The 18,514-nt window shown below is 47.7% G+C and overlaps 1 protein-coding gene across 6 annotated transcripts in view; it reads right to left on the bottom strand.

Moving 5' to 3' along the window:
* Positions 1–18,514, bottom strand: part of PAX2 (paired box 2) — a 77,716-nt gene that overhangs the window by 45,594 nt on the left and 13,608 nt on the right. For all 6 annotated transcript variants that reach the window (XM_058542700.1, XM_058542695.1, XM_058542696.1 and 3 more), the window contains exon 4: positions 1,098–1,183. In XM_058542700.1, coding sequence (XP_058398683.1) covers positions 1,098–1,183 — 86 coding nt within the window. The remainder of the gene's footprint in view (positions 1–1,097; positions 1,184–18,514) is intronic.

Genomic DNA, 18,514 nt, shown 5'->3' with positions numbered 1-18,514 from the left:
TGTGGCTTTCTAAGATCTGTCTCTGATTCTCTAAGAGACACAAGAATGGTCCTGATAGTCCCCAGGAGTGCTTAGCTCCTCTTTCCCAGTTGCTTCTGGTCTTGAAATCACTTGAGAAGTTCCTAATTTCCCCTCAGGGCACAGGCTAGTGAACACATTCACTCCATGGTGATCGACTCAGGTACAGCCTGGCCCAACCCTCTCTCCTGGCACACGCTGTAACACAGGCCCTGTAAACAACAGCCCCTGCCAACTCCAGGAGGGCTGGGACCAGCCATTTCTACTTCCTGCTGGTCAAGAGAGAAGGGAACAGCTGCCAAGAGGGGCAGCTGGATAAGTTTAAACATGTCCCGGCCCCTCAAACCCCAGGCCTCATCTATGGCTGTAGCAGCACCAAGCGCCTTGGGCCAAAAGGAAGACAGTATATGTGTGTAGGGGCTGTTGCAGGTGTTCTGGTAGGCCTGGGTCATGTCTCTGAGAGGCCATGAGGAAGGGTCAGTAAATAAGGAGGTCGGAGAAAGGCAGAGAGTTACCAAGGACATGAGAGAGAGACAAAGAGATCAAGAGAGACAGGCCAAGAGGAGGGAAGGAGAGAAACAGAATAGATCCGGAGCTACACATGCAGAGAGAAGAAAAGCGAAAGGGAAAGGCAGAGAGAGGAAGGAGGAGGAGGGGAGACGGGAGAGAAGGGGAGAAGAGAGAAGGCTAATTTTAAAATTAGGAAAACAAAAATGGAGTAAGAAAGTAGATACGAAAGAGGGAGAGACAGGTAGGGAGACAGAATTAGATAAAAACAAAAGATGGAGAAGGAGGCGGGAGGGAAGGAGAAGAGCTAAAGGAAAAATATTGATTGAGAAGGAGAGGAGAGAGACAGAGAGAAAGCGAGAGAGAGGTGAGACACAGACTGACAAGGCAAGGCAGCCTCACGGCTGAGGCAAGAACCGAGCTTCTAGGGGCTCAGGGAGAGCATGTGTTGGGAAAATGGCCAGGCCTTGGACCTCAGACAGGCGGGCAGTGGGCATTTCCCGGGGGTGGAGCCGAGTTTCCCAGGTGTCCTACGTGGGGCCCAGCTTCCTCCCTTCCCTGAGCCCTCTTACCAATGGTGTGGCCAGGGGCAGTCACTCCCGTCCCAGCCCCATCTGGCGTTGGGTGGAAAGGTTGCTGAACTTTGGTCCGGATGATCCTGCAACAGCATCGCAACAGCATCACCCATCACATGCCCTCTCCTGCCCCAGCCAGCTCCAGCCCAGCCCTGCAGAGGAACTCTTCCAAGCTCCTCAGCTCCCCCCTCACCCCTCTGCTCCCTGCACCCCTGCCCTCACTGATGGCTGCAAGGCACAAGATTTCCCTCCTGTGGGCTCTGTGGCTCCAGCCTAGCGCAGCTCTGGGTGGAGGCAGTCTGCATTCTGCCCTGCCGTGTGCATCGTCCGAATTGCAGCGTGATTTCTGGTAGCAAAGATCGGTGCGGCAGAGCAAGTGGAGCACAGCTTCCTTCCCCTTTTGGGGGGTGGGCACTGCCCTGGTGACTTGCTGTCCACCCTTGCCTCCTCAACCACACACATCTCCTCCTGGGAACAGGACTGCCTGGGTCTGGAGATTGTTTTGGAGCTGGATATCCGATTGGGACTGTATCACAGTCCTCCAGAGCCAAGGGAGGGGGTGAGATGTCCCCATTTCCTGCGCTAAAGAGAAGCAGCTAGGGATGGCCTGGGTCACAGGTGACCCTTTGTCCCTAGGATTCCAACACAGCACATGTGGTCCCCTTGCCAGATGTCAGGCCCTGAACAACTTCTTGAGCCCACTTGGTACTCTCAAGCAAGTCAGAGCCCTGTCCTGCTCACTGGCCCGATGGCCTCCTTTTCTGAGGTCTGACTTGGATCACAGCTTCTCTACCAGCCTAGGTGACAAGCCTGCTGCCCTCCCTGTGCACTCTGGGGGTGGGGGCTGGACCAAACATCCCAGGGCTGAGAGTGAGCCTGTTTGTCAATGATCTGAAGGACCCAGGGCTCGGTGATACAAAAGACCAACCCTGGGGCCAGGACTGAGGAACACTCCCCTCCACCCACTGGTCAAATTAGGTGCCCTTGAGAGCAACTCTTCCGAGGGTGTTGCTCCTCTCCATGGAGAGGTGTGTGAGCCAAGTTCACCTCAATTGGCCAGGTGAGTCACAAGCCATGAGCGGACTTGAGCACTAGCAGAGGCAATAGAGATAAGGCCCCTGCCTCATAGTGCTGGGGAAGGAAGATACCCACCCAAAGAAAGCTAGGTAACACCAAGGGGCCAGGCAGTAACTGCCGGAAGGAGGCAGAGGAGGAACCATCTGCCTTGCAGGTGAGGGAATTGGGAAAGAAGTCACTGAGGAGGCAGAACTTGATGTAGATCTTCAAAGCAGAGTAGGGCTGAACAGATATAGATATAGATATAGATATAGATATAGATATAGATATAGATATAGATATAGATATAGATATAGATATATAGATGGACATATAGGAACCAGAGGCACAGAGGGTAGTGGAGAGGGCACCGGGCTGCATGGAAGGGGCCCTGAGTCCAACTGCTGACTCTGCCGTTAAGTAGCCACATAGCTTTGGCCTCATCATTCTACTTCTCCAGGCCTCAGTTTCTTTAGGCGTAAAGTAAAGAGGCTGGACTACAGGATCTGTCAGGTCTCTTTCCCCAGTAAAAAGCAATATGATTCTAAGATGAACAAAGAAGCAGTGGGGAGCGCGTTATAAGCAGGTGCTGGAGGAGGGTAGAAGCAGAGCATGGACGCCGAGTGAGTGAGCTGTGTTATGGGTTAATGCCTAGGCCGGTTAGCCAGAACGGTGGGGGAGTGTAAAGGAGTAAGAGGAAGTAATGCTGCAAACTTGAAAGTGATGATGATCAGAGTGATTTTTCCACTTATCGAGCATCTATTATGTGCCAATATTATATGCAATTTATATGACTTATATATACTACTGTTAATTCTCACAACCACCTCAAAAGTAAATGCCATCATCCTCGTTTTTCAGATTGAAAACCAGGGCTGGCAGAGGTTAAGTAGCTTACTTGGGATCACACTGCCAGTTAGAGGAGAGTTAGAATTCAGTCTCTAAAATGTGTGCTTTTTGTTACTTTGTCATAGTCCCCCCAACATATAGGAACCAAGTGTAGAGAGTCTCAAGCCATGAGCGGTTTCTAAACTCGACAGATGTGTACAAACTGATCCTGGGAAAGCAACACACAGGCATGAGGGGGTCAGGGGCTGGTCTCAGGAAAGAAAGAGAAGAATCTGCAAGTCATTGTGAAGGCAGAATGGGCTGGATTTGGCAACTAACTGGAGTCAACCATGGCTCTAAAATCCCAATTCTGTTAACTGGAAGGCTGGTGGTTTGCACCACTGTTAGGAAGAGGGATGCAGGGAGGTGACTGTTTTTGTCCTAGATTTGCAGCGTTTGCAGTGGTAGGGGAGCAGCCAGGTGGGCATGGCCATGTACAGCAGATACAGATTTAGGAGATTGTCAGGGAAAGGAGTGTTGACAGGGACAAGAGGTCTAAGGAGAGGATATTGGAGGACACCTACTTTCAGAGGCTGGGAAAAGAACCTGACCTTGCAGAGGAGTCAGAATTGGTCATACAGGAAATGGCAGAACCAGGATTGGCATTTGAAGGGAATTGGGAATAAGAAGAGGCACAGATTTGGGAATTCTGGTGACCACTAGTGACCTTGGAGAGAGCAGTCTCAACAAAGCAACTGAGGCAGGAGCCAGACAGAAAGAGGTTGGGAGTGAACAGGAGGAGAGGGAGGCAGTGAAAGTAGACTACTGGCTTCAAAAATTTGTAGAAAAGGAAAGAACAGGCAAGTATGGAAGCTGGAGGACGGAACTGGCAGCTGACTGGCGAGAAGGCTATTTAGGGTAGGAAAGAGGTGGATTTAAGTTTGTAGGCTGAGGAGGAAGAATCAGGGAAGAGGGAGAGACTGAAGCGGGCTGAGAGAATGTAGATGATTGCGAGAGAAAGGCAGAACAAGGAGAGGACGGAACGCAGGGCACAGGGGAGCAGCTAGCAGGAGATGGCATACTTTGAGATGGCCAAAAGCTTCAAAAAGGAGCTTTTACAGTTTTTGTCTGTTAACAAAGCAGAAGGTAAGGTCATCTCCCAAGAGTTGGGGGGAAGGTTTGGAGAGTGATCACAAAGGGAAAGACCAGACAGCAGCTAAGGGCAGTGTAGACGGGTCTACATGAAAAGTCTAGAAGGAGGCTGAGCATCTCAGAGCAGCTGCCCCTAATCCACTGCGGCAAAAGCTTCTGGGGTCTCGCTGGGCCTGTGGGTGGCTCTGGCTTGAGGGCTGATGGGCTCTGGACTAAGGGAGCCCCAGGGCAGGGGCTGGGTGAGACGGACAACTGGATGGCCTTGCGGCGTTTCTGTCTTTGTTACCCAGAGCCTCTGAGCCCTGGGGTGCCGGTGCAGATTTAGCTGAGGCAGCAAGTGATGGAAAATCACTACTCCCTGACAGCGGCTTGGTGGTGCATGGGAGAGGAGTTGGGCAGGGTGCCCGCCGCAAGTCACTAATGGTCTTGGTGTCCATCCATGCCTCCCAGGCAGTGGGCACTTGCCAGTCCCCAGAGTTGATCTCAGGGAATTTAAGAACTGGGATTGTGGAAACCAGATGGTCATCCATTGCCCTTTTGCATCCCATACACAACCCGGCAGCTCATGGGAAGATCACTAGGGGTTAAAAGGATAAAGTAAAGCAGTTGCTTTGGGTGACTGCCTGATACTATTTCCCCTGGTTCCTCTTCCTCCTCCTCCAATTCTTTTTCGTTCTTGGCCCCACAAGCCAGCCAGACACATCTATGGTCTCCACGGCCCCAGACAGGTTTGGCTTGGAAAGTCAAGTCCCGGGACATGAATCCTTGGAGGGTGCAGTTGGGAGCCCTGGAGGGCACATCTCTACTGGGGACTGGGAGGTGCCGTTTCCTGTTTCCATGGAATGCCTGCCTTGCCAGGGTGCCTGCTCCCCACTTCTCTCTCCAGCATGCTTTCCTTCACAGGAGTGCTCCTTCTCCCCCACCTTTCCTGAACCTCCAGGGCTTTGCCTGGGCCCAGCCTGGGCACTTCAGGCACTTGGTGTCTCTGACACTCACAAGGGTGTGAGCAGAGCAAAGGCACGAAGGGGCTGGCTCTGGGCTCCGTCTGCCTCAGTCTGAGTCCCAGCTCTGTTACTTATCGCCCGGGAAACCCTTGGTGGTTTCTTATTCCCTCATCTGTAAAATGAGATAATAATACTATCCACTTCCCAGGACTGTTGTGAGGATTAAATAGGATAATCCACGTAAAATGATTAGTATGATGCTTGGCTCAGTAAATGCTGGCTATGATAATAGCTACTAATGTTATTATTCCTATGGGTGACCCCTAGGCCTGGCTGCTTTCTGTGTAGGGGCTGAGCCAGGTGCAGGCAGGAGGCCTCTCACCCAATATGCCCCAGCCTGGTCAATGAAGCTGCTGCGGAGACCCTGGGGAGATCGTTGAGAAGACAGGAAACAGCAGCAGCAGGTATCACAGCCTGACCCAAAAACAGGTGCATCAGACAGACTGTCGGGAAGACAGACTGGGGACCTCAGCCTTGGGGGCACAGGGGAGGAGCCACAGACAGTACAAGCAGCAGCTCCTTCAGGACCCAAGAGATGCCAGGGGCCTGGGGCAGAGCTTTAGAATGAAGGATGACAAGGCAGGTGAAGTCACTCCCTCTTTGGTTAAATTCCCAGGAGGCATCCACCTCCCACCAAGCTGAAGATCCAAACAGTCTCATCAGCTCTGTGAGTTAGAATGAAAAAATGTAATGAGTCTCCTATTAACAGTTTGTTCAACTCGTGAGGAAACAGAGCCGCTCCCAACATTCTAAGAAAGCACTAGGGAGAGTCTTACTCCCCTTCTGGTTCTGCTCCCTCTCCCTCTGCCTGCTCCTCTGATTCCTCCCTCCGCGTTTCATTTCATTCTCTGTCTCTCTCTCCCCTCTGTCTTTCTCTGCCCCTCTTTCCGTCTCCCCTCTCTTTGTCTGTCTGTCTGTCTCCGTGCACCCTCAAGTCCCACTGTGCCTATGTGAGTTTATTGATTCCTGGGAGCTGGGGGAAAGCGGGAGGCAGGGCTGGGGTGCAGGCTCAGGGATGGAAATAGAAGGCTATAAATTATTTGTGACAGGAAAGCAATAGTGGCAGAGTGCTGAGCACAAGTCCTGTGTCACTATTAGATTCCTTTTAGCCTGATGACACTGTAAAAAAGGTTAAGTGTCTGCTGGAATCGTACACCTGGGGGGCCGGGGCAGCCTGGGAGCAGAACAAGCCACTGAGAGCAGGTATATCAATTCTCCAGGCCAATAATATTCCTCTCATTGATCGCCACGCAAAGTTCAAAAATCTCATTACAGCCAGGCAGACCGGGAACTTTTTACAAATCAATAGAATGATATAATGTATGTATACTTAGTACAAATGTATCTATTCATCTATCCATCCATCCACGGTCTGCCTCAGGGTTTCCAAGTTAACCTACCCATCATATTATGTTATGTTATGTATGATATTATATTATATGATAATAAATGGTGTGCAAAAACTTCCCCTGAGGTGGAGACAAGAAGAGGTCCTGTTAGCATTGAGGTGACCTCAGACATTTCACCTTGGAGGGAGTTAGGTGGCAGAATTTCCAGGACTAGGCTGCTCAGGATTTCTAGGAGCAATGCTTCCTTAGCAGAGGCTCCTATAATCAAAACCATTGTCTACTAAATAGTTACTGCGAGCCTGGCAATGTTCCAAGTGCTTCAAACAGATAGTTCACTTAATCCTCACACAGCCCATTTTGCAGGTAAGGCATATTATAGCTTGTCCAACGTCACCCATTTAATAGACGGCAGATCTGGAGTTTGAATCCAGGGAGGGCCCGTGCCCTTACCCGTTAAGCTATGCTGCCTCCAGGAGAGAGAAACCCAAAAGCCCAGAATCCAAACTCCTGGATTCTATGTCTAGTCTCTTGTTCTGTTGTGTTCTGAGAAAGAAACGATAAGCTGCCCCCTGAGCTTCAGTATTCCCCTCCAGAAAACGGGAATAATAACACCTGCTGGGACCAGCTGCTGACAATGTGATAAATACATGGGATCCCCAAGCATGTCCCCATGAAATCCTGTCCAGCTGCCTAGAACAGACTGCCTTCTCCACTTCGGAATTACTTCCTATCGGAACGGCAGGCTGGCTCCAGGCCTGGTCATATCACTGGTTTGATCAAAGGGTCTTTCGGGCAAGAAGTGAAGTATCTACATACATGTGTCATATACACGTATAAATCAGTTTAAATTGTTCCGGGGTAGACTGCCCACTTTAGAGTCTTTGCAGGAAATACTTAATCCTCGGTGTGGGGAAAGTCTTTCCTGATTCGCTAAATCAAAGGAACTCCAGGTAAGAGAATGTTTCAGACTAGCTGGCCCCACTGCCCTCTGAGCCAGATGAGTGGTGGGAGGGGCCTCTGCCAGTGACTTCAGGCTGCCTGGGTATTTATTATAGGCTGGTTCATTCCAGAAGACAAAACGATATTTGCTTCAGCAAAGGATATTTTGCCCAACGAATGCAGGTAATTGCTTCAACTCAGGCCTTTGAGAGCCGCCTACACCAGGCACGTGTCTCTGGCTCAGCCCCGAGGCAAGTCAGAGCAGCACAAAACAGCTGGAGACTTTTCATGGCAGAATGTCAAGTGAGATATCGTAGATCATCCAGGAAAATTTCACCTCTCCAATAATGGTCCCTACCTCTCCCTACTCCTGAGAACTCGAAGGAACTAGAATCTCCCCTCTGTACATCCAGCAACTGAAAAACTGAAATTTACTACCTCCTCCTCCTAGAAACCCAGAGGAAGCAGCATCCACCCTGCCCTTCCCACTGGCAGCCTGGAAAGGCTTCACATAAACTGTTCTCCCAGGCTTTGCAGTTTGTGCAGAGTTGAGTTGTCTGCCCACGCCCACTCACACGCCCTGCAGGTTTCAGTTTGGACAACTGACCATATGTCAGGCAGAGTTCTGTGCATGAGAATGGCCATTGATGAGGAGAAGGCCATTCTTCAGAGCTGTGGGCCGGAACTTCCATTCTGGCTGTAGTAGGATATGCCTGAAATACTCAGGTTCCAAGGGTAGCAGGGTTCCTCCCAAATGTGTCAAGGGCTTCTGCCTCCTTTGTTGCTTCTTGGAAGTCATAACTGAGCTCCAAGAGATGAGAGTCCTATTAAAAAGCTTGCAGAAGGGTCTCTTCAAACTACTGTCCTTGAACCACCTGCATTAGAATCCCCTGGGGTGCCTGTTAAAATGCAAACCCCTGGGGCCCACTTCAGACCTTCTGATTAGAATTTCTGATGGTGGTGGGGCCTAGGTATCTGTATTTAAGCAAATTCTCCAGATTATTCTCAAACTCTCTAATGTTTGAGAAGACTACCTTAAGCCAGAGGGTGAGAAAACCATCCTTGTGCGAGTTGGGAGCAAGTCGTAGTGAGTTAACAAGGCTCCTTCCTCATAGTCTATCAATCCACATTTCCCTCCATCTGCTAATCCTAACTCCAACTGACACAGTAACCAAAATGCAAGAAACTCTCAGTTCCTCTGTGGAAACTAGACTATGGGTTAAAAATAAAAATAACTTCAAAATAGTTTTTGGTATATTCCAGGAAGGTAGATTCCCAGTGGGTTCCTTAGATACCAGGCGTATTTTCTGTATCAATTTAGGTTTCTAAGACTGGCACTGAGGGCAATAATCTTTCCACCACGTGTCCCTGGGAGCCCAGGCCAGACACAATTTACCAGGCTAGATGGGCCATAGGGCTGGCCCAGGGGGGCAATAGTGATGGTTTATATGATGAATGGTAAGCATATGGATTGATTTAACTTCAAGATATGCATAGGTTTAAAAATTAAGGGGCAATGTGTTTAACTAACCATTTGGAAACCAGTCTGCGGTGCATGCCAAGCCCAGAGCGTGACCAGACTAGCTCCTCTCACCACTGGCCCTGCCCTGATCTGTCAGGACTTCACAGCTAGACCTGGGGTACACCAGCTGTCCACCCCCCGTCCCGCCTGGGAGGCTCCAGAGGCTAGAAGACTGTCTGATATGTTGGTGAAAGGGGTGCTGCTGTAGACTCATTGCTGGGACATGTGCTCCCCGTCCATCCTCCCATCCCTCCACGGGCACGCCCACCTCCCTCTGTAAGCACAGCCCAAGGAAGCCTGAAGGGAAGGGCCCCTCAGCAGCAGCAGAGGTGGGGCCTACTAGTGACTGCCTGGCCTCCCTGCCTCTAGCCCCTCCCACCTCTCACCTAGTTACACCAGTATTCCGAAACAATCCACGGTCTCTCTCTGTCTCCTCCTGAAAGAACGTGACGTGGCTAAACCCTACAATTGCTTCCTATTACCTATAGGATAAATTCAAAATTCCTCAACCTGGCCTTCAAAATCTTTCCCAATCTGGCTCCACCCTGGCTTTCCAATCTATTTCTCTCTGTTCCCTTCTTCCTCTCAGGGTCTAGCACAGAGCTTAAGCCTTGTTTTCTTGCTTTCTCAATTCACATGGAGTCCTCCCCTAGACTCTGAGTCCTATCAGGGAAGATGTCACGCCTATTTTTCTCACCATTGTATTTCCAGCACCTAGCAACAGTGCCTGGCATAATGTAAGTACTTAAAAACTATTTGTGAATAACAAATGAAAGTTACTATTAGTAATAATAACAATAACATAATCTTAAGAGACATAGTCAGCTAATATATGTTCACTATGTGCCAGGCACTGTGCTAAGCACTTTACTTGGGTTATTTAATTTATTTCTCACAACTTCTTATGACGATTTTATCCCTTTTCTACAGATGTGGAAGCTGAGGCTCAGAGAAGTTAAGTAACTTTCCAAAGGTTGCACAGCTGTTAAGTAGCAGAGCCAGGATTTAAACCTGGCAGCCTGACTCCAGAACCCATGCTGCAAACCACTGGGTAGAATAAGTCAGTTGTGTCAAGAGCAGGTGGTCTAACCTACGAGAAACTGGGCCTGAATAGAAGAGCTGCTTATAATAATAGTAAAAGTAATGACTGTTATTTCACATTCACCAGGCGACAGACATTGTAACAAAAGCATTTTCTCATTCGAAGCCTAACTGCAACTCTATCAAATAGGCACGTTCCCTGTTTTACCAAGTAGACAACAGAGAGGCTAAGCAACCTGCCCAAGGTCACATGCTTAATAGCATTGGAGCCAGACTTTGGGTCCAGTCCTGTGACTCCAATGTCTATATGCTGAATTATATCACCTCTTCTGGAAATTTCTATATTAATAGTTTTTTGTGTTTATTAACTATTTGGGCATGAACAAATTTTTCCTTCGGTCTTTTCACATCAATGATCTGGACAACTGAGCAAATGTATATGTAGACAGTGAACAGAGATTGCATGTGGCTGTGATTCAAACATGCTTCCCCTCTCCTGTGCACATCCAGTAGTTGTATTGGATAAGCATCATGTCTGTGTTACAAACGAACCTCAATTTTAGGTTAAGTGGCTATGGTTTCAGTGTATTTTATATGCATTGGTAGGTTTTGAGGGTAGATTTTCTAAATTCCCTATATCTATCTATCTATCTATCCATCCATCTATCATCTATCCATCTATCTATCCATCCATCCATTGATCATCTATCTATCTATCTATCCATCCATCTAGTTTCCAAATCACACACATGATTGTGTGGTGATACCGCTTACAGATGTGTTTCTCAGTTTCTATGTTTCTAGAACTATTAGAACTATTTCTACAATTAGTGTACCTTTACATTCACGTCTGCTTTAATGCATTGATCCAAGATTTATAATACTGATATATTTATCAAAACCTACTTCATGAATTTCTGCCCAGTTATGCCTATTTCTGTCAAATATGTAAGCCACAGTCACACACGACTCCACACTCGTCGCTGTTCCCTCCCAGGGCGTTTGAGATGCTCACATCACAACTGTGTTTTTATATTGGTCTGTGCACCAGTATTGATGTGAGTAAATGTGCATTTGTATACCTGTGTATCTTTCTGTCTATGGCCAGGATGGGGTGGGGGTGGGGGGGATGTGGAAATGAGAGAATTATTAAATGCCAAGTAGATGTGCAATAAATTCCATTGATTTTATAAACTCCAACTTGTCTTCAGTCTCCTTCCATTCTTTATCCTGGGGGCATTGCAACAAAAACCTATTTTAAATACCTTTACTTCCCCCCTCCTCTTCCCCAAAAAAGTGTCAATATTTTATTTGGATTTTTAACTTCGCTCCATAACAGTTGTTTGACCTCCTGACTCGTACGAGTCACATAAATTCTGGGACTTTATTCAGGAGCCATGTTCCTGCTATTGAATAAGCAATTTGGGAGGGTGAATTAATGACTTGTGCTGTTGCTGGAAAGTCCCTGAAGAAATATTAAAATTGCTTGCAGACTGAATCGATACTCAGTGAACACCCAGCAAGAGGGCTTCGGCTCTGGAATGGCCACAGAGGGCAGGGCTTGGTGGAGGAAGGGGAATTCCTGCTCCCAGCTTGGCGAGCCCCCTCACGGCCCACCCCCACTTTTCCCTCCATTCCTGGAGCTGTGTCATTTTCCGTAACAGCGAAGTCTTGTTAAACCCCAACCACGACAGAACTGATTTGTCCTGTCTTGGGAAGCAGGCTCAGGGGACAGTTTACTCTCTTACTAGCAACGAGCGCCCGGAGGCCCTATTGGAGGTGATGGTCTGGACACATTCACCTGCTGGAGAACCAGGATGGAGCTGCTGCTTTCTGGCAGGCTGCACTGTGCTTGGGGATCAGGGGAGCGCTGGGTTTGGGGAGGCTGCAGCTGTGACCATTTTCTGCTGGGGATGCAGAGGGCAGGGTGTTGCCCAGCTGGCTCCATCTCTGTGTATGTTGGACAGGTGTTTATCACCACTTGGGTGGCCACATGATTTCAGCCTTTGTGTATGGGTGTGCCTCTGGGATGGAGAGTTTGAATTGTGTTGTGTGTTACCGTGTATTGCATTGTGCTGTACCATTCTGGCAGCTGGCTTAAGGTTTGTTACTCGGTATTTTGTGGTATTGTATCGAGGTGACCGCACTTGGTGTAACACCGAGTTGGAGGAATTTGAGTATTGTTTGGTGGCAATGTCTGTGTTTCTGCTTTGAATTATTGTGTTCGTCGATCGTATCAGTGTCTTTTTTTTCATAACGTATGTCTCAGAGATTAGGTTAATGGGTGTCTCCTTGGTGATGTGGGCTGAGTAATGATGTTGGATCTGGGTGGTGGTGTATGATTTGGTAATTGCTTTCTCAGTGGGGTTGTGGGTGAGAGGGCCCATCCTTTAGCTTTTTTAGCTTACTCTGGCTTGGTCATTTGCACTGCTCCTTTCCAGGAGGAAGATGCTAGAGATGCAGGACAAATTTCTTCTTGATGACCAAATGCACAGTTCTATTTGTCTTGGAAGCAAACTGCCCCTGCTCGACAGAAGAGTTCTGACCTCACCACACTGACACAGCTCCTGGTGCCACTCTTCCTATATCTGCCTAATTTGGAGAGTTAAGCCCCTAAGCCAAAGCCTATGCCTGTGGGGAGTCTAGATCCCTGATGGGGCTAGAGGAGGATGGATGGGGGTAAAACCCCCAATTCCAATGGGAATAACAACATGAACTCTAGTTCCAAGAAAGCCCAGTTCGCCCCACTTTGTGGCTCTGGCCATCCGCGTCGTCCTCCTTCCTAGTATCCCCAGATCCTGTGGCTCAACAATCATGGGGCCACACACACACACCACGGAAGAGCAGAGGAACACGTACTAGGCGTGACTTTCTACTAGGGTGCCGGGTCTTTGTTCTGAACTTGTAAGTAAATGTATGAACACATTGCTGGGCATGAGACTGCAAAATATACAGAGCTCCCCAAGAGATTACACAAACCTGCACTTCCTTTGATCAAAGGTTGATATGAAGTATGGACTAGTGGATAAGCACATGAGTTTTAGAGCCAGTACTGCCTGGGTCAAATCCTAGTTCTGCTGCTTAGCCTGTGACCTGAGCAAGTTATTTAACTTCTCTGTACTCCAGTTACCTCCTCTATAAACAATCCTATAAAGCCCTATGGGGTTGTTTATGAGGCTTAAATCAATGCAACCTGCTTATAACTGTTCCTCCTGCAGCAAGCACTTGTTGGCTATACTATTATTATTATGAATATAAGGACTTAACCAAGTAAAGCAGACATAAGATTGGCCTATTCACACGTAGAAACAAGTACACACATGTGCTGATGTACATAAAATCCCAAGATAAATCAAAGTGTGTGTGTGTGATTTAAGCAGAGAAGTGCAAAAACTACAGTCAGGGAGGGACAATCAGGTGGGGACAGGGGTTAGTTCTCTTCTGGACCTTCTAGTCCATTTGGACAGTGGCAGAGGCTGGAGGTTGCCAGAGTTCACCACTGCCCTTCTCCATACAGACGGCTGCATCCAGCCCTGTGGCGATGAATAGGCAGAAAGGAAGATGGTGGCCCTTATACACGTCACACTTATAAAAAAATTTTAAGCATGATTAAGATCTCAGGATTCAAATTTGGCTCATTTAAAATATTTATTTTCTAATTAAAAAAATCAGGACCTTTACCAGCTAATAGGTGTAATGAGGAATAGTGGAATCTAGGCATTAAATTGAGGAACTAAGGAAGGGTTAAAAAAGGAATCAGATAAGGGACTGTTAAGGCATTTGGGTGTGGATCTTACAGAAGTCCCTTGCGCTGAACTTGGTTACCTAACTAAGCTGAAGGGGTGGGGAGAACTTGGGGTCTCAGCCTCACTCCATGGGCTTTCCTGTTAAAGATGGGGAGCCAGAACACATCATCGTGAGTTTGGGAGACTGTGGTTTTCATCTCTGCTCTTGTTGGGCACAGAGGAAGAAGGAGAATTTGCAGTTGTCCAGTTGCTTTGAGCCATGGCACTGAATACATTAAGCCCAAAGTAAATTTTTTCTCCTAAATTTTTTTCTTAAAATTTTTTATCCATTAGCAGTAGACGTAACTGCAATGATTATCAACCTCCCACACTTCCCTGGGATATCCAGATATGCGGGACAGTAGCAGACAGATTTGGTTTGAATTTATCAAATATTTGCTCACTTCTCTTCTTTCTTCATCCTCTATCTTATCTCCATTTTCTCTCCTCTCCTCTCCTCCTCTTCCTGTTTTCCTCCTCTTTCTCTCCCCTCTATGACATTAAAGAATCAGAGGAAACCTTCAAACCCATCAAATAAGGATTTTTTTTTTCCATTACTGTTTCATTTTACCTTTAAAAAAACTACAAAATGCAAAGCACCACAACCCATGAAAATGCCGTGAATCCCAGAGAATGCCAACCTTCAACCTCTCTGGGCTTATCCCAAAGAAGGAGGTACAGTCACACTGACTTCACACACACACACACACACACACACAGAGGCTGGGCTTTTAAAGTTGACAAAGGGGGCAATTATCTGACTAATTCTGTTCAACAGTCAGATAACTGAGTCATAGAGTTTTTTCCCCTGCATGTACACAGAGCAGGCTCCCTTCCTAAATCCAGCTTGGCTCATAGGGGACCACAATTCCCAGTCGCAACCATGATACGTAATTCTGTTCACACAATATCCTTTTGACTCCTCAAGCTTTTTTATTTAAAAGATTTCAATATTTACGCACACACAAGCCAGAACTCACACACATTGACAGGGACACATAACCAGAAATATACACTTGATGATTACTATTGCCATAACAATAAATAACATTTGATGAGCACTTGATATCTGTTAGGTGCAATTCTAAGCAGGTTCGTTTGGATTAACTCATATAACCCTCATGAGAACCTATGAGGAGCTATATGATCATCCCCACATTAGATGAGTGAGGAAACTGAGGTCCAGAGAGGAGATGATATTTGCCCGTAACCATGCAGCCCTTGAGGAGGGAAGCAAGATTCAAATTCTGGCAATTTCTCTCCAGAGCCTGCTTTCTCACATTTTCTATGCCACATAGGTTTATGTGAATTGTCTGGCACATGGCAGGTGCTTAGCAAAGGTTTTCTGAATGGATGAATGAAAGAATAAATGAATGAAACACCATACCTACTAAGAACCCTGATATTCTCCTTTAAGATGGCCAAGTGGATTCCCCAATGGAAGCTGGGCCTAACTGATAGCTTAAGCTTATTTGGACAAAGGGATTTGTCCTCCCAACCAACTTTCAGGGGAAAGTGTTCACCGGCTGTGCTTGTTCAGACCCTAAATGCTCTAAGCATCAGCTCTCCACTTGACTTTCGGGCCAAGCCCAGCCTTCCTTCAAACAAGGAATGAGATTCAAATGCATCAAAGACGCTTTCTAACCACAACACTTTATTTCTTAGAGTATTTTCCTCTGAAAACAGGTGTTTCCCAAGGAAATGAAAATGGATATTGATGCTGTGCCTGGATAAAAACTAAGACATTCAATCAATTATGTAGACGTCTCTAAATCACCAGATATTTGGCATCACATTGACAACCTTTATAGATGATTGACTTAAGGTTTTGGTTTTCATCCAGGTATTTGGGAGTTGCCACAGTCATTAACCTGTTTGTCAGCAAGTGCTCTTGCATTTCCAAGAGACATACACTTGTGAACACTACAGAGGAAAAGAATAACCCAGAAGAAAACAGATGAAAGAGGGCAGGGGTGGCAGTTATTCGACAAAACTAGTCAAGCAGACTGCTCTGGGAACGGGTTGCCACCTTGGAGATCCATTAGAACGTGGACCCAGCTCACAAGAGACTCGTGTGCTTAAAGACCTTTAAAAACCTTATAAGACTGTATCCTCAACTGTCTACAGAACCCTACTGGATCAGATCCCTGCATAGCGGAGCTGAGGGATCAGTCCTAGTGTCCAGTACGGAGAGCCCACGTTGTGGCCAATCCACCCTCTTCATACTGACACAGCCTCATCCACCTTCCGGGCGCCTGCATGCCTGCACTCTTGGTATCTCTACGTAGCGTCAGTCCAAGCTATAGATTTTGCAAAGCTTGGCATAAATCTGGTCTGTGACTTTGTACTTGTACCCCTATTTGTGATTTAGTGCTCCGCCTTTTGTCATCTCTCCTACTTTCATTTTCTTTCCCTCTCTACTTTTTAATGCTATTTACAACTTCCTTATCCACAGAGCAGCAGAGCGATCTTTCAGTGTCTTTACTGACATACCCAAATGCTTTTTCTTACACAGGTTTTCTCTCCACTCGACTTAATTTATGTTTCAGTAAAGAGGAACTTTAGATTGTTCCACTCAATAGTATTTAGGGTTACCACTTTTATCAAAGGGATCATGGCACTAAAGAACTCCCCGGAAGGGACATTTGTTTATTCTTATGAGCGACCGGCTCTCCATACGTGCGAGAAGGCTGTGTGCATGCGGGCGTGCATGCACGGTGTCCTCGGTTTGTGCCTCTATGCTCCACTGCCCTGTGTCACTGCCGCTTGGCACTGGCAGGAAGAGCCCAGTAAAACCATGATGTGGACAGCAGCTGACCCTCAGACTGCTGGAGATAAATGCAGGCCCTGGGCCCTCCCTGCTGATGACCACTTGGTTCTTTCAGGAGCAGGTCCATATATGCCCAGCAGGGCAACTTCCTCCAAATTCTCCCTCCCACACACACCTTTCATCCCAGAGCTGCGGAGGAGGCTTGTGATGACATTATTCATAAGCAAGGTTTGGGGGGCTCTTCTCCTAGAGGTGCGAGTTGGAGGAGGAAGGTGGGAAACCAGGACAATGCCTCCCTGTGTTTCCAGGTCATCTATTGCCTTTTCTCCTTCTCTTCAATTCTTTCCACACCTTCTCCTCATTCTACCTTTATTTGACTTTGAACTTTGGCCTCTCCCTTCACACTAGAATGTGCCCCAAGGGGGGCGGCACCTCCAAAGAAGCAGTTACCTGGCCTGACAGGCCTGGAGACCAATAGCCATAGGGGCCAGCCCATCACTCCACTCCTGGAAATAAATCCCATTGTATTTGCATTTTAATTTTCCACATAAACAAAGGCCCAGAGTACTCGCTTGGGCAGCATCACTGGAGGAATTTAATTAGAAATGAAAAGTTTATAGGGCCCTCTTTAATGCGATTAATGCTCAGTTAACATTTATCACATTCGTATGCTGGAATCGCCTTTTCTAAGCAGCCACTGGCCATGAAATGAATTTCTCTCAACTTTTGCTTGTACACACCCTGGGATGTCACCTCCTAAGCAGTCTGCACTACCCTTCAGGCTGTCTCCCTGGGGACAGGAATTACCCAGTTGGAGCAAGGGAAAGTGAGGGCTGGGGAAGAGGTGAAGTGTATGTGCTGGGGTGGGAGCGCAGGGGGCGTAAGAGTGAGCGTGAACACGACTTCTCGGAGGAGCTGGACCTGAGCCAGCGCTGCACCCTCTGCAAAGAACTGAGCATTCAGCCCAGCAGATTGGCTAAAAGGCTTCAGAGTCTCTTCTGAAAAATGAAAAGATTCTGAATGAAAAAAGAAGTCCCTTCCCAACACACCTACTCAGTCTATTTCCACGGCCAAAAGCAGGCTTTCGCTGGGGCTGGCCAATCACACCTGGCTCTCACTTCTCTTCTCCTGTCTTCAGCCATCTTTCTTCTACCCTCTTTTCCTCTCTCATCCGGGGCTCTGTTAGACTGCCCCTCCCCGGCCCATGGTGACCGGGGAAAGGAACCCAAGTTTCAGCCCCAGGGATACCTCCTTCTCTCTGGCAGAGCCAGACAGTCACAGTCAGCAGAAGGCCTGCCCTAGGGAAACAGAGTGGAGTTGGGGAACGTGAAACCTCTACTGGTCCCTAGAGGAAGGATGGCCTGCCTTATCTTATCAAATTCTCTTCACTCTTCAGTTAGAGTCTACTGAGATTGGCCTCCTAACTCAAACCAGCTAACCTGGGTAATGAGGAGGAGAGGGAGGAAGGAAAAGGTGAGGGATAGGGGGAGGGGGGAATTATTCTCTCTGCAGTTGATAAAAGGAGATAAATAGCTTGACCTTTGTCCCTACCTAAACGCATACTCCCTTTGAGGACCTCAGCAGACACAAACCAAGCAGCTGCTACCAGTTTTCCTAGTAGTGTGTTACACACACCCACTACCCAGCTTCATACACAACTCTGCACCCTCACCTCTAGCAGAGCAAATGCACCTGGCACGCACACAGACTAAATGTGTCGGGACCCTCTGTTGTACCTGACAAGACCCCTAACATCAACCCATCAGGACATCTACCGTCCATTCAACCCCGCGCTCTCCGGATAATGTATTCTGACACCCTCAACAGGCAGGCTGTCCACGTGATGGCAGAGGCTTTCGTTCTGGGACCAAACAATGCCTTCAGCTGGAAACTCTCTGAAGAGCAAACCACTAGCTCCCTGTTCGACAAGACTGACTCCTTTGAAGAGCTCCCCGGAATGCCAGGGCC

The sequence above is a fragment of the Diceros bicornis genome, chromosome 6 (assembly GCF_020826845.1).
Source record: "Diceros bicornis minor isolate mBicDic1 chromosome 6, mDicBic1.mat.cur, whole genome shotgun sequence".
Lineage (NCBI taxonomy): Eukaryota > Metazoa > Chordata > Mammalia > Perissodactyla > Rhinocerotidae > Diceros > Diceros bicornis.
Note: the sequence above shows the minus strand (reverse complement) of the source record. Positions and strands in the feature narration are given on the sequence as shown.